Here is a 17,296-nt window from a genome sequence, read left to right on the forward strand (position 1 = left end):
GAGGATCGGCTGGCACCTTCCCTCCCGCCCCAAGCACATGCTCACACATGTGCACACACACACTCACTCACGGTCCCTGCCCCATTTCTGTCTCTGGGATTTCACACCAAACAAAGCACCAAAAACTGCAAATGTCTTTAAAAGAGAAATGCTGGTATGCTCACACACCATTTTATACTTAAAGGCGCCTTCAAATTTAAGCCCCCGGTGGCAGGACCCCCTGTTGTCTATCACCACAACCACATAGCCCAGAGAGGCCAGGGTGTTCAGTCGGAAGTACTTCACTCCTTTAAACCGATTATTCACCAACTGCACCTGAGGAAGAAAGACAGCTTCAGTGAAATGTATTCTATGGTAACATACAAAAGCAAATTAGAGAGGAAGGATGCTGCAAAAAATAGAAAGCTTACATTTTTAATATTATTTTGCCTATAAAATGAAATTATTTTCTTGTGGCAAGAACACATAAAATGGACCCTCTTAAAAATTTAAGCGTACAATACCGTATTGTTAATCATAGGACAGTTTTGCACAGCAGATCTCGAGAACTTATTCATCTTGCATAATTCAGGTTTTTTTTTTACGGTCACTGTTTAGTAACTCTCTCTTTCCCCTTGCCTGATATATTTTTGCTGCTGCTGCTGCTGCTAAGTCGCTTCAGTCGTGTCCGACTCTGTGTGACCCCATAGACGGCAGCCCACCAGGCTACCCCATCCCTGGGATTCTCCAGGCAAGAACACTGGAGTGGGTTGCCATTTCCTTCTCCAATGCATGAAAGTGAAAAGTGAAAGTGAAGTCGCTCAGCCGTGTCCGACTCTTGGTGACCCCATGGACTGCAGTTTACCAGGCTCCTCCATCCATGGGATTTTCCAGGCAAGAGTACTGGAATGGGGTGTTACTGCCTTCTCCATGATATATTTTTAAATTAACTTAAATCTTTTCATGTTTATGTTATTTCTTTTCTTTCTTAACTTCACATGCAAAGTTCAGAGGATTAATGAACAATTACAGACTTCAAAATTATAAGATATTAACTACTATAAGATACATGATTTAGTCTATTCCATAAAAAAAGTTACTAAAATGATTACTTCTACCCTGAGAAAGAAATGCATCCTTCAAATGATGGATCAGGACCATTTTTTTTCTCCCTACCTGTATCTTCTGGGATTGTCTCTGACTAGTAGAGGGAAAACTTCAGTACTTTAATAAAATACTGTGACCAGTCAGCTTACTTTTTCCTGTTACACAGATCAGTGCAAAAGGTAAGATAATTCTTAAAAAACTTTAGCACCCTAGAAACTATACTTCAAAATGACTGAGAAATTAAATGCAGTTTAGTGCTTCACCAGAAGTAAACTCTCCAGTGAAAAGAAGACTTTAACTAATGGGCAAAAAGCTACAGAAGTTCAAGGTTTTGGTGGACACTAAGAGCAAAGAGGAACTAAAGAGCCTCTTGATGAGGTGAAGGAGGAGAGGGTAAGAGCTGGCTTAAGACTAAATATTTTAAAAACTAAGACAATGGCATCCAGCCCCATTGCTGCATGGCAAATAGAAGGGAAAAGGTGGAAGTAGTGACAGATTTCCTCTTCTTGGGCTCCAAAATCACTGCAGACAGTGACTGCAGCCATGAAATCAGAAGACGACTGCTTCTTGGCAGGAAAGCGATGACAAACCTAGACAGTATGTTGAAAAGCAGGGACATTATTCGGCCGACAAAGGTCCGTATAGTCAAGGCTATGGTCTTCCCAGGGGTCACATATGATTGTGAGAGCTGGACCATAAAGAAGGTAGAACGCCAAAGAACTGATGCCTTCAACTGTGGTGCTGGAGAAGACTCCTGAAAGTCCCTTGGACAGCAAGAGATCAAACCAATCTTTTGTTTTGTTTTGTTCCATTTCTTGGTGCCAGAACCTGGGACAAACCAGTCAATCTTAAGAAAGATCAACCCTGAATATTCACTGGAAGGACTGAAGCTGAAGCTCCAGTATCCTGGGCATCTGACATGAACAGACAACTCATTGGAAAAGTCCCTGATGCTGGGAAAGACTGAGGGCAGGAGGAGAAGAGGGCGTCAGAGGAAGAGATGGCTGGAAGGCATCACCGATGCAATGAACATGAACTTGGGCAAACTCCAGGAGACGGTGACGGCCAGGGAGGCCTGGCGTGCTGCAATCCATGGGGTTGCAAAGAGTCAGACACAACTGGGGGACTGAACAACAACAACAAAGACAGATAATAAACAAAAAATGGATTCTGGCAAAATTGAGAAAGCGTTCTCTGGTGTAAACCATTGGGAAAACCAAGTTAGTCAGGAATTAAAATAAGAATTGGTGCTATCTTCACTCAGTCAACATCTACTGATCATTTACTGAGCTAGACTGGAGGTGGGCATGTAAAAAAATCTTCCTTTTGAACTTCTGGATGTTTAGTTACCACTGTAACAACTGCCAAGCAGGTCTTTCTGTTTCTATACTTGTCCTCCATACAATCTATTCTCATAGTAACAGAACGATGTTTTAAAAATGCAAACCAGGTGTGACTTTATGGCTTGGCTCCTTCTAATGGTAGGGCATTTAGATCAGAGTAAGATCTAAACTTCTTACCACTGCCTTCGAGACCCTACAATATTTGGTCCTTGGCTATTTTCTCTCACCTCATCTCATCCCATTTCTCCCCCTTGAGCACTGTATTCTAGTCTTACTATCAATTATACTGAGTTGGTTCTAACCCCAGGACCTTGACATTTATTTTCCCCTCAGTCTGGAATGCTCTTCCCTCAGATCTTTAACATGGCTCATCCCTTCTCATCCTCTGCAACCTCAGAGAGCTTCTTTGCCCTTCCAATCAGAACCCTCATTTTAGTCACTTTGTTATCTTCCTTCTCAACAATTATTCATAACACTGCCATTATATGAAGTTATATAATTTATCTTATTTTCCTCATTAATCTTCATGAGGGTGGGACATTAGTCTGACTTGTTCATTGTGGTATCCTCACTGCCTAGAATACTGCTTGGTACATAACAGGCACTCAGTAACTATTTGCTGAATGAATGAATGAAAAATAGAGAATGATGGTTTTCCTTTCTACCTTGGGAAGAGGTGTTTGGTGGGCAAAGGTGCTTGTTTTTAAAGGAAAGGAGCTGCAAAAAGAAGGAGTAAGCCTAGAAGAACACAAATACAAACATATAAGAAAATTAACTCACTTCTTTGCCTGCTGTAAATCACCGAAGACGGCCTCAGTTGCCTGATAGGAACATTTTCCCCCAGAGCCAGTGTTTTTGCCTTTGTAGCCTCAAGGCCTGCTTCTTCTTAGAAGAAGGTACTCAAACATAATGCCCTTGAGCACCAAGAATTCAAAGGTTTTCTTCAGTATCAATTCTTCAAAACCTGTACTCTGCTATTTTAACCTCTCTTATGCATTTATGTTTGCAGAAGTGTCCGACACATAGGAAGTATCATAAGTATTTGTTAAACATTTTTAAACAATACTACTGTTATCAATAAAAGGTTTAAAGCAATCAGCCTTAACAACTTCAAATAGAATTATTTGTTGCTTTCCTTGGTTTCACTTATGTCCTATGGCAGGCACTGCTACATTTAATCAGGAAGTAATTCCTTTCATGTTATGAATTGAGACACTGTTCCTTATTCAAAAAGACTTCCACTTTGACCTGAATACCCACCAAGGGAAGGAAAAAAAAAGGCTTGGATCACTTTTAGGATTTAATCAAATTTTGCAAGGTTACTGTGTGCTAGTAGAAAGATCTGGTCTTACCTTAAGGAGTCTCTTCATAACTAATCAAAATGATTATCAAACACAAGGATGAATGATCTCCCAATGGGTTGAAGTGCTAACCGATTCTATCACTCAAAGTCTTATGGTGAAATCTCCCTGCAGACTGAACACCAGCTTTTCCCGTGGCCTCACCAAATTTGAATGCATCCAAAGAACACTTTGAGAAACAAACACCTCTATTTCAGTGGTATTAAGTACATTCACACTGCTGTACAACCACCACCACTACTGATTTCCAGAGCCTTTTCATCATCTCAAACAGAAACTTCAACTCTTTAAACAATAATTCCCTATCCCTCCCCCAGTCCCTGACAAGCTCTATTCTACTTTCTATCTCTATGAATTTGCTTCTTCTGGGTATCTCACACAAGTGCAATAATACAATATTTATCCTTTTGTGCCTGGCTTATTTCACTTACACAATGTCCTCAAGGTTTATCCACGTAGCATAAGTCAGAATTTCCTCCTTTTTTAAGGCTGCATAATATTCCTTTATATATCACATTTTGTTTACCCATTCGTCTATCAATGGACACTGGGGTTGCTTCCACATTTTGGCTATTGTGAATGATGTTGCAATTGACACTGCATACTTGTAACTCAAACAAGTATCTGAGTCTCTGCTTTCAATTCTTTTGGGTATATAGCCTGAAATGGAATTGCTGGGTCAGATTATAATTCTATGTATAAATTTTTGAAGTACTGCTATATTGTTTTTCACAGCGGCTGCATCATTTTACATTCCCATCAGCAAAGTAGAGTTCCAATTTTTCTACACCCTTACCAACATTTATTATTTTCTTTTTTATTAAAAAAAGAGCTATTCTAAAGGGTATGAAGTGCTATCTCATTGTGGTTTTGATTTGCATTTCCCTATTGGATTAGTGACACTATCTTTTCATATGGCTTAGACTTTTTAAACTTAATTACTAATATAAGGGGGCTTCCCTGGTAGCTCAGACGGTAAAGCATCTGCCTACAATTTGGGAGACCCAGGTTCGATCCCTGAGTCGGGAAGATCCCCTGGAGAAGGAAATGGCAACCCACTCCAGTACCCTTGCCTGGAAAATCCCATGGACTGAGGATCCTGGCTACAGTCCATGGGGTCACAAAGAGTCGGGCATGTCTGAGCGACTTCACTTCACTTCATTAATATAAGGAGTCCTTTAGTCTTAAATATCTAGATAACCAGCTAGTTTTTATAGTATGTTTTTCACATATCTCATATATCATTTCTTCATTGGGAAGAAGAAACATCCTTCTTATTTAAGTAATAGAACATGTAAAGCTTTTAAGAGTGCCCTGTAATTTCTCTCTTCAATTCCTTATATTACACCTTTAAGTTCACAAAGATCTGGCTTCCAAGTTTTTAAGAGAAGTCTCATTTAACTCTCTCATAATTTATGTGTAGATAACTACAATGAAAATCATGTTTTGTTTGTAAAACACATCAAACAATGGCAAAGTGACTTAAGTTGATGTATGATCATCACTACTGAGACGTTATGGCTTATGTAGCTACCTTTTATGTTTTTGATAACTTGACACCTAGATATACTTCCAGATCTGAATAACTGGATATAACTATAAAATAGGATATTTACTGAATTCTAGAGAGTTGTAATTGGACCTCCCTGATGGTACAGTACATAAGAATCCATCTGCCAGTGCAGGAGACACAGGTTCAATCCCTGGTCTGGGAAGATCCCACACTCCACAGTGCAACTAAGTCCATGTGGCACAACTCCTGAGCCTGTGCTCTAGAGCCCAGGAGCCACAACTGCTGAGCTGGGAAGCCCATGCTCCTAGAGCTTGTGCTTTGCAACAAGAGAAGCCATCACAGTGAGAAACCTGCGCAGCTGCAACAGAGCAGCCCCTGCTGGCCAAACCTACAGAACGCCTGAGGACAGTAACAGAGACCTAGCACAATCCAAAATGCATTAATTTTAAAAGAGAGAGAGTTATATTAGGAAAAAACATATATATAATTCTAACTTCTTTAGGGGCTCAGTGTGAGATATGTAAACAAGATTAAACTTTAAAAAAAATTACCAGTTAACCAACTAACCTACCCAAAACACTTTACTCTGATAGTAAAATTTCCTTAATACTCACATGCTACTATTTAACGCAGAAAAAAAAGAAAATCAATGTGCAAACTTCTGGCAGTGCTGAAGAATAGTATGTGCTGTACTAAGCTGCTTCAGTCATGACTCTGCGACCCTGTGGACTGTAGCCCACCAGGTTCCTCTGTCCACGGGGTTCTCCAGGCAAGAATACTGGAGTGGGTTGCCATGTCCTCTTCCAGGGGATCTTCCCAACCCAGGGATCAAAACTGCATGTCTTGGGTTTCCTGCATTGGCAGGCAGATTCTTTACCACTAATACCACTTCGGAAGCCCCAGGTTTAAATTTTACTGTCTCTATTTAAAAGCTGTGTGACACGTGTGGACTAGTGCCATTTAGCAACTGCCTTGCTGCTGCTGTTGCCGCTAAGTCCCTCCAGTCGTGTCCGACTCTGTGTGACCCCATGGACAGCAGCCCACCAGGCTCCTCTGTCCCAGGGATTCTCCAGGCAAGAATACTGGAGTGGGTTGCCGTTTCCTTCTCCAATGCATGCATGTATGCCAAGTTGCTTCAGTCGTGTCCGACTCTGTGCGACCCTATGGACAGCAGCCCACCAGGCTCCTCTGTCCACGGGATTCTCTAGGCAAGAATACTGGAATGGGTTGCCATTTCCTTCTCCAGCAGCTGCCTTAACTAGCTGATAAAAGTATTATAGCTTGCTTGAGAGATCTGGCCTTAGAATGAAGAGGGGGAATTCATTAGGATACCAAAGGTTTCAAAAATATCTGTTAAGACTCTTTATTAACCAAGACATTTAATTATTTAGTATCATTTTCCAAACAAGTGGAAACTATAACTACCTAGAATACAACATATTTACTAACTGACATGACTATTACATTCCCCATGACAGTTACAGTCCTCACTGTGAATTAAGAAATTGACATTGAGGAAATTCCCTGGCAGTCCAGTGGTTAAGACTCTGCACTTTCACTGCCAAGGGCCCTGGTTCAATCTCTGGTTGGGGAACTAAGATCCCACAAGCAAAGCAGCATGGCCAAAAAAAAGAAAGTGACACTGATTTTCAAATTCGCTACCTAACAAAACCCAGCTTCCTAAACTCCTAAACTGGGTAATGAGAGCATAAGCCAGAGTCAGTAACAGCAGAGGCTCAGCAATGCTCAAATCTTAAACAACTGACCAGACATTTAAATAACAAATTATCTAAAAAAAAAAGAAAATGAAAACACATACACATATGTACAGAAATATGCCTACCTGAGGACCACCATATATAAACAGCACAGTGGGGTATTTCTTTCCAGGTTGTAGATCATGAGGTTTGTACAGCATCCCATACAATGTAAATCCAGTAGTGCTTTCAAAAGAAAAAATTTCTGGAGGGGTATAGTCAGGAAGAGGACCTGGGAGGAGGTAATACATTCTGTAAAGTTCTTATGTGAGCTTGACAATCTGAGAGCAAGGAAAAAATACCATAAACCCACTACCCTAATAACTAACTATCCCTCCTTTAGATGACAAGCAAGAAATTAAGCACAAATAGTTATATTTAAAAAAGGAAATCTAATGAACACATCAAATTATCCATTTCAGAAGCAGACACAAAGTATTATCAACAATCATTGGAGCCCAGGAGGTATTTACATGCAGAACACAAATACTTTGCACTCAGCTTGTATAACTTATTGATGGTTAAGCCATATACCTGATGAGAAACTGAAAGCACAAATTAACTTAACTTGCTCACAGCAGGTGCTCAAAAAACATTTCTTTATGATCATTAGAGAATAAGCCTAATCAGAACTCAGAAAAAAAACTCATGATCAGTGTTTGGTTTTACAAAGCTACACAGACCTCCCCCAAGTCTGTGTATACCGGATGATGTTCCAGTTGAAGCAGAGATTGGCGTATTACAAATTCTAATTGTGGACATCAGAATATACCTATACCTTGTGGTTTTGCACTAATTTCTTAACCCTTTAGGAGATATTTATGAGTGAAAATACCTAACAGAAAAAAGGATTTGGGTATAAAATGAATTAAAAGATATAACATATTAGTCCATTATTTATATTTAAGAAATCAAGCATTTTAAATTCAGGTATTCACAGTGCTCTTCACTTCTATACAAAATGAGGATTTATCTTTTATTAAGGTGGCCATTGCAAGTGCTGGTAGAAGTTAAAGAAAGCTACCAGGTGGGTATTCCTTAAAGCTGCAGCTTCCCTGCTCAAGAGTTCAGTCCATATGACGTTCGAGTTCCGTTGTTTACCTGGGAACTCATCCAAATATGTGAATAAATCACTTCCTAGCTGTTATCTTGATTATGTTAATCTTATTTTCAAAAAGGCCGTCCAGTCTTGCTCCTGCCTGGAGCAGGAGGTAACCAGCCTTATTTGATAACTGATAGACTAGGCGGGATGGGATCAGCCAGCAGCCGAAGGACAGGCAGTGGTGAGGGACGGGAAGGCTCTGTCAGGAAACGTGGACCTGCGACACGGGTTTAGAGCACTAATGTACTAATCTCGCTTAAGATCGGGTTCAGGAGAATGAGTACCTGCTGAATCCAAGAGCGTGGCCCAGAATTCTTTTGTCTTGCAGGTTGGGTCGTCGTCAGGACTTGACAGCTTGTAAAGGGACACACAGTGTGGGCTCTTCTGGTTACTATACTTACTTATAAAGAAGTCACAATGCTAGAGAAAGGAAAAACAATTATTTTTTCCCCCCAGGGAAAACTAAAAAAAGGTTATCTGTTGCTATATCTGCATTGATGCTATAGCAGGAGTATGGTAACACTCTGACCATTTATGTGAATATACAATGCTAAAGTTAAGGCTAAGGTTTTTATAGGCTGTTTCAGTTTTCACGTTACTAAAAAGGAGTATTATATGAGCAGAGGTTTTTTTATATGACAGGAAACCCTTTGCAAACAGGGACTTAATACCCGGCTGATGCAGCAAGAGTGCGAATAACCACGGTCAGTCAGCCTCGTCACCTCTCCAGGATTTACATAACTGACCACATACAGGTGATGTTCTAAAGGAGAGTCTTTGGTGCCTTCAAAATATACCAGCTTTCTGACTTCATCAACCTGGATCTGTCAAAATAACAACATAAAAATCAGTGCTAGTATGACCTTGGCAAGACCAGTCAACTTCACTCAGAATAATTTGAGTCACACACTGACTTTAATTTGTCACTGATGTTAATAAGCTTGAGTGGTTTTGTTCATGTCTTAATAGATCCTGTTCAGAAAGTTAAAAGGACACCCGAGCTGCATGCTGCTGATAATTTCCTATGATAAAATGTGTGCTTTTCTTAAAATACAAAAATTATTTCATTAAAACGACTACGCTTTACAAAGAAAAAATATCTGTATCACAGCTCAGGTCAACCAATCATGCACACCTAAAAGAGTCTAATTTTAGCATCCTGTCTATTTCTCAGTGCAGCAGTAGCTCCTATTTCTCAGTTAGTGCAGCAGTATGTTAGGCAGTGTTTTTTTTTTTTTCTTTTTTTTGGTCTTTTGTAAAAATTTGCAAAAACGTTTTAACTATTGGGTTGGGGAGTAACTCTACTCAATCACTCCATCAGTTTCAATACTGGCATAGTTTACAAATAAGTATGAAGGATCTTTTAAGTCTTCATTCAGAACACAAAAAAACTGCCAGTACACTCACAGATGAATTCATTTAATATTCCTCCCAAATTACAGTGAGATTCTAAATAAATGGCTTTTATTGTTCCTTTTCAAAATCTTCCAGCAGCCTACTCAAATAACGTTTAATAAAATCCAAACTTTTATACAGAAAACAAAGGTGTATTTCTAAAAGCAAATATTTTTAGATGCCACATTTTCTTCAAGAAGCTTCTTAATCATTGCAAACATATTTTAGCATGCATGGATACAGAAATAAACACAGTTGACATTAAGTAAGGCCTATATGACACAGACAGAAAGGATACAAAGGATAAGAGATGGCAGAACAAACTTTCATGAAGCTTCACAGGTTATGTGTTAATCTGTGTAAAAGGTCAGGACTGGTTCTGCTCTTGATTTAGCAGTTAGAAGTCAGGCCTTTCAAAACTAAATAAATAGTTAATTCCTTATTCCTTTTTTCTTTGTTTCCTGTAACAACTTTACATCAGAATCACCTGAGGGGTTTGTAAAACAGATCCCTGAATCCTACCCCCAGACAACTTTCTCCATTCAAGAGGTCTAGGGTGGGCCTAGTAGTTCTAAAGTTTCCAGGTGGTATTGATACTTTGTGGTCTAGAGACCACACTTTGAGAACCCTAAGTGGCTAACAGACTTAAAAGCCTCAAAGATTTACTCAATTACTGGCATTAAAAATCTTTGGGTGAACAGGTCACCTGCAAAAGTAGAAAATGGAAAGATAACTTAAAAAAAAAATAAAGCAAGAATAGAGGGAAAATAGAAGAGTAAGAAAGAGAGATAAATATATCACATAAATAGGCATGATAGAAAAGAACTGATGCACGTTATAGCAAGTAACAGAAAGACATTTAGTTACCCAAATAAGGTTCAGCTCTGTATAATTTTGGGGTTTCCCTCAGTATTATCCAACCATTACACAGCATGAAGTTTATATCAGTGTAAATTTTTATTATCAGAACTTAAGAATTTCACTAACATCTGACAGTAACATTTAAAGGTCCCTAAACAGAAAAAAATATATTGAGTATATAACCAGAGGCCAATTGACACTACCAGTGGAAATGAGACTTTAAAGGTCACCTATTACATTCTAAAGTCATTACCAACAAAAACAAACCTGGGGCCTGTATCTTCATTCTTTCTCCTTAATCACCTAAGGAAGTGTGAGTGACTTCTATAGTGGCCAGTATACATAATTCTTCAATAAATTTCTGAATCAATTTGAGGAAATCATAGGCCTTCACTAAATCCTGGTAGCACACCTCAACTTAACTTTATGTATCACACATATAAAGGATGGAGTTCTGGACATCTCATGAAACTGACCATCTAACTGAAAGTTGAAACAAACACAAGGTACTATGAAAGGCAAAAGAAAAAAATTAGAATTCATTGAATTGCTACAGCAAGCCATATGCCAACAGGAAAACACAGGGTGGACTTCCTCCCTTTCCTTATCAATCTATGCTCTGTATAAATGTCCATTATAATTTGCAAGTGGTATATGAAACTTTACATTTGTGAGATAAGATAAACAGGTGAATGAAAGAGCATCACTACCTCAGGAACTGTAAATGCACCAATGCAGAAATGACACAAGTAGTCTATAAGAGATTCAGAAATAATTTTCAAACTATATCCTCAATCACTTTTGAGAGACTTGGAAAGTATGGACCAGCCCTTTCCTTACTAAGATGCAACACTGCATCTGCAAATGGTGACCTTTGGTAACCAGAACACTTCTAATATCAGCATTATTAAATGGGTGAGATTTAGAATTCAAACTAAGATTCTCCCTTTCCAACAACTTGGGTTTTTTGAGGCCCTAGCAGTATTTTCAAAATACTAGGGTCATATGAAGTTGCACTACTGATTTTCAGTACAGCATACACACAGCTGATGTTGACTAAACATATCAGTAGAATAAAAGAACATACATTAGATCCATGCCGGCCAAGAACTTCCCATTCACCACTGGTAATTGCTATTTCCTCTTTAATAGGACACTTGAAATCACCTAAAGATAAATATAATTATAATTCAGTACTTTGCATCAGACTATAAGCAAACAAAACAATGAAAAATAGTATTCTAAACTCTTTTTTTCAAAAAGGGAACACTGAAAAATTCAAAGTTATGTCTAGAATAATGAAAATCCTTTGGAACTAAAGAGAGGTGGTAGCTAGCTGCACAACACTGAATGTACCAAATGCCTCCCTTCATTCTAAACGTTCCTTTTAAAACGGTTAATGTCATGTGAATTCCACCTCAACATAAAGTCTACAGTTAAAAAAACTCCAAGTTATGAGTCTTCTCAATAGTAATGGAATGATCCATGTAACTAAAGTTAAAACAGCAAAATAGACTCTCATGGTAAAGACAGAAAAGAACTCAAAAGCACTTGTATTCCTAGACCTTTGGTTAGACAGACAAAAACAATCTAATGTGTCAACGAGGCATTTCTTCTAGAAATGCAACAAACTACTTAAGCCAGAGAAGGAAAATTTTAATACAACTGTTTATTATTTGCAAAAAACAAATTGAATATTACCATAGTAAATAACAACATGTTCCATTTATCTTTGTAAGATTCTGTCTTGGTAGATAAGGCTCTCTCAGTGGCCTAAGGAGAAGGTTAAAATAAAAAAAGAAAGAAACCCCTGCTTCTGCCTAGCTGCTGCCAGCTCTGGCTCTCAAAGTGACAGCTGAGAAGAGGCTGAGATGATATAGGATCTTAAGTAGGGTCCTACTCAAGTTAAAAAAATAGACTCATTTTATTTTTCTTAGATACAAAAATTCAACTTAGTACTTTAAATTTTATCACCAGAAAATAAGTATTATTTAATATATAACAATACTAATTGATACACATTATAGCCACTTATGGAAGAAAAAAGAGGAGGGAAGAGGAAAATAAAATGGACATCAAGGAAAAGGATGAAGATTTGGAGCAAGAAAGTCTAAGGAAAAAGGAGGGAAATGGAAAGAGGTAGACAAGCTCAAGGGCCCAGAAGCAGACACTGAGAGGGAACAGGGGCTAAGTGTTCTGAAAAGAATGTCAGCTGAGGTGACAGTGCTTCTTATTCTTCAATACGAGTATAAAATTTTAAGTTATCTTTTAATCCCTGTCCCAAGAATGCTGTTTTAGTGAATTACTATTCATAGCTCTTTGACCAGTCTTCATCACTAAACTTTCCGGAATCTGTAAGTAGATTTAATTTCTGAACAACAGAGGAACAAGTAAGGGCAATTCCACACCAAGGGTCAAATTAAACTAAGGCTCTTAGGGAAAAAAACTCCATCTTGGATATACAAGATCTAGTCTGATTTTTAAAAAAATTCATGCTAAGGGAAGGAGCAAGTCATAGGTAGTATTTACTACTGTCCTAAATTGTAAGTCAGTGTTTCCCAAATAAGAATGATGTTAAAGGGCATGTTGAAAAAACAAATAATCCAATTAAAAAGTCCACAAAGGATTCAAATAGACATTTCTCTAAAGAGATACAAACTGGCTAAATAATATGATGTTACTAAACACTAAGAAAATGCAAATCAAAAGCACAACGATATACCATTGCATATCCATTAGCATGGCTCTTACCAAAACCCCGCCAAAAAACCAAAACAAAACAAACAAACAAAAGAACTATACCCAGAAAACAACAAGTGTTATTAGCAAGGATGTAGAGAAATTGGGACTTCTGTGCACTTTCTAATGGGAATGTATTAAGGTGTATTAAGGTGCAGCTGCTATTGAAAGTGTATGGTGGTTCCTCAAAAAACTTTAAAGAATTAAAATACTAAGCAATTTCACTTCTGGATATATACCCAAAAGAACTGAAAGCAGGGTTTCAAACTGGTATTTGTCTACCCACGCTCATTACAGCATTACTTAAAATGGTCAAAAGAAGTAACCTCACTGTTAATAGACAGATGAATGGGTAAACAAAATGTGTTTACACGTACAATGGAATATTATTCAACCTTAAAAAGGCAGGACATCTGACACATTCTACAATCCGGACGAACCTTGAAGACACTATACTAAATGAAATAAGCCTGTCATTAAAGGACACATACTGTGTGATTCCATGTATATGAGGTAGCTAGAGCAGTCAAATTCATAAACATAGAAAGTGGCTGCTAGGGGCTGAGAGGAGGAAGGAATGGGAAGCTATTAATTATTTACCACTAAATTGGATATTACTTATTGGACAGAATCAGTTCTGGAAGACGAAAAAGAATCCTGGAGATGGATGGTGGTGATGATTGCAGAACAGTAGGAAATATACTTAATGTCATGAAACCACACACTTAAAATGGTAGATTTTGTTATGCATATTTTACCACAATTTAAAAAAAATGGCTATGTTGAGTCTGTTAAGTTATAAATGGCAGTAAAGCATACAACATAACATCATTAAATGTCTAGTATTTTAAAACAAACTCTGTATTATTAAAGTAGAAAACTGTAGCTCAGTCTTTTTAAAAACACAGAAGTATCCAATGCACTATTTCATCTTTTCTAGGCTTACACATTCTCCTTTCAGTCCCTGGCAGCCACTTTCTATGTTTATGAATTTGACTGCTCTAGCTACCTCATACGGAGAAGGCAATGGCAACCGACTCCAGTACTCTTGCCTGGAGAATCCCATGGACAGAGGAGCCTGGTAGGCTGCAGTCCATGGGGTCGCTAAGAGTCGGACACGACTGAGCGACTTCTCTTTTACCTTTCACTTTCATGCATTGGAGAAGGAAATGGCAACCCACTCCAGTGTGCTTGCCTGGAGAATCCCAGGGACGGGGGAGCCTGGTGGGCTGCCGTCTACGGGGTCGCACAGGGTCGGACACGACTGAAGCGACTTAGCAGCAGCAGCAGCAGCTACCTCACATACATGGAATCACACAGTATGTGTCCTTTAATGACAGGCTTATTTCATTTAGTATAGTGTCTTCAAGGTTCGTTCGGATTGTAGAATGTGTCAGATGTCCTGCCTGTTTAAGGTTGAATAATATTCCATTGTATGTGTAAACACATTTTGTTTACCTATTTATCAGTATTACATTTCCCAGAAGGAAACCCAACACTTTAAAAAAAGAAATTAATTTCAGCTGACATAATATTTAATTTCACTTTGGAAAACAATTATATCAATATGAAGAGCTATACCTATAAATCAACTTCAGCATACGTGCAGACAGTATAAAAAAATCTAGTACCTACAAATATCTAATAACTTTGTAACATTTTAAAAGTAGCTTTTTCAATCTAAAAATTACATGAGCTCACTTGAAACAAAAAGTATAGTCAAGGCAAAAACAGAAAGTAACAATAAGTAATTTCAACACCCAAATATTACCCAGTATTAATAGTTTATTATGTATCCTTCAAAAACTTTGTCTTATGCTTCTAAAGTACACAAAAGAGACTTTACATTGTCCTGACCCTCCCACCTTCTGCCTCTTTTTAAATAGAAAATAACTTCTTACTTGGGGCAGGCAGCCCACCACTGGATCGCTTATACTTGCTCTCCTTTAAAATGGATGTGATTTTATATAAATGACGGAAACCTGTTTTGCATTCAGAGGCAAAAATAAATTCAATTTCATCTTCATGACTTTGGGGAAAAACATGAAAGATGTCATGGATCTGTAAAATAGATAGATTAATTTACTATATACATTAATGAGAATACTATGCAAACAATTTGACTAAGCCAGAGAGAAAGAATTACTTGATAAACATTTTCTGAAATGTAAGTAACTGCCAGATTACAGGGTATGGTATATGTACAATTACAGATTTTGCCTGGGCCTTTCATATTTATCTTACTTTAGTCAAAGATGTCATCTACTGAGAAATAAATGTTTCCAAATGGAGAAAAATGAAAAATACAACCAAAAGCTGTTTCTTACTCACCATCTCTGGAATTCTTTGAAAAATGGCATGAAGTTTATTTAATGATATAAATCTTATTACAAGAATTATGAGAAAAAATTTTTTTTACTTTTCTTTTCCAGAGAGAAATATTCTAACAATTCAAGGGAAAACAGATGTCATCTGTTAGGTGAATCACATGAAGCCTATATGCAGCCAGAAGAGAGTGAACTGGCTTTATTTATTTTGTATCTTGTGTAAGTTTTTTCCATTAAACTGGAAAATGAAAAATTCAATCCCAAATTGGTATATTTTGGGATAGTTTACCAACTTAAAAGAGAAAGTCTTTTCTAGTCAGGACTCTCGTGGGCCTCCCAGAGGCCCTGGTGAGGTTGTGTTTTCAATATCTGACGTGTCCAGAAACAACAGCAATTCTGCATCCAGGGAGATGTCACTGGAATGGCATCGACCTTTCATCTACAAACCATTCCCCACTCTGGAACCAACATTCCCATTTGAAATGTTCACACTAAGCAAATAACATTCAAAATTACTGTGAACTGAAAAAACTCCTTTTGATAGTTTGCTATCAAGATTCATTTACTTTAGCATTCTGAGAAAATATTTAAACCAAGTATTACAAGAAAACATGTATACATTTATCCAGATGTCTGTCGTTTCTTCATAGATAATCAGTGGTGTCACAGAGTCAGGCACTGACTCGATGAATCTCTGTCTTTCCATGGCATCATCTTCTACTGGGATAAATAATTCAGGTGAGATCAACACTATCTGTAGGCGAGTCTGGGAGCGATCTAGTAGGATGGCCCACGCACTATTCACATAAACAAAAGAAAAGCACAAAATAAAGCTCTCTTTCGGAAAATGAATATTCCACTAATCTTTCCTTTAGCACTCATCAGTTATTTCTGTAATCACAGTGACAGTATTGCTTTAGTATATGTTAAATTATCACTAACAACTAATGAAAAGTATTAGTTCATTCTACACTTATTTTTTTAAGTTTATTTTTAATTGAAGGATAATTAAAATATAGTGTTGGTTTCTGCCTTACATCAACATGGATCAGCCATAGGTACACATATTCCACTCATTTTTTTTAAAGTTAAGCTTGAGTAGAGGTTTTAAAAGTAGTTTTCTTTAAATTTCCAAAATCACAGATGGCCTTTGAAATTATTTTCTCCCTTTAATGTCAACAAATGCTAGCCCCATGAAAACTCCTGTTGTCCACATCAGACACAGGAAATACATGTAATCATCTTCACATAAGGCTGTACAAATATTTCTGCTTAAGTTATACAATTAAAAAAATACGTATACTTACATATGAGCCTGAAAGTCCTACTTTAACCACAAATACCACTGTGAAACTGTCACTGGCTAAGTAAGAGACAGAAATAAAATGCAATGCACCTATGCTTATAGGATTACAAGTCTACTTAGTTCAGGAAAAATTCTTTGTGTAGAACTAACTACCTTGCAAATTTACATGTGAAAACAGCTCCAAAGGAAAGGAAGAGCCTAATTGCACAGACAGTTCTGGGTCCTAAATTATTTGTAAAGAAGTGACAATTTAACATACGCACTATTTTCCCTCTGGAGTCCATCCAGCTCTGGCAATATATTCAACTCCTTCAAACAGAATCTCAAAAGGCTGAATTAGTTCCTTATCTATGACATCTATAATCTATTGAAAAAGAAAAAAGGAATCTAGTTATAGAAGACTGATACTGGTCTACGTAAAGCACTATTTTTAACAGCAAGTCACTTGTTCAGTCTTAGGTACAAAGGATAGAGCAAAACCAGCAGTAAGTCATGGGTTACCTTTA

General features: G+C 37.7%; 1 protein-coding gene across 5 annotated transcripts in view; it reads right to left on the reverse strand.

Annotated features, from left to right (window-relative positions):
* The window catches only part of DPP8 (dipeptidyl peptidase 8), a 53,874-nt gene that overhangs the window by 9,674 nt on the left and 26,904 nt on the right, over positions 1-17,296 (reverse strand). For all 5 annotated transcript variants that reach the window (XM_005899969.3, XM_070377295.1, XM_070377296.1 and 2 more), the window contains exons 10-17: positions 17,054-17,154; positions 16,104-16,281; positions 15,059-15,218; positions 11,506-11,585; positions 8,834-8,986; positions 8,447-8,582; positions 7,147-7,292; positions 169-315 (exon numbers count right to left, since the gene is read on the reverse strand). In XM_005899969.3, the coding sequence (XP_005900031.1) occupies positions 169-315; positions 7,147-7,292; positions 8,447-8,582; positions 8,834-8,986; positions 11,506-11,585; positions 15,059-15,218; positions 16,104-16,281; positions 17,054-17,154 (1,101 nt within the window). The remainder of the gene's footprint in view (positions 1-168; positions 316-7,146; positions 7,293-8,446; positions 8,583-8,833; positions 8,987-11,505; positions 11,586-15,058; positions 15,219-16,103; positions 16,282-17,053; positions 17,155-17,296) is intronic.

Source organism: Bos mutus, chromosome 10 (genome assembly GCF_027580195.1).
Source record: "Bos mutus isolate GX-2022 chromosome 10, NWIPB_WYAK_1.1, whole genome shotgun sequence".
NCBI lineage: Eukaryota > Metazoa > Chordata > Mammalia > Artiodactyla > Bovidae > Bos > Bos mutus.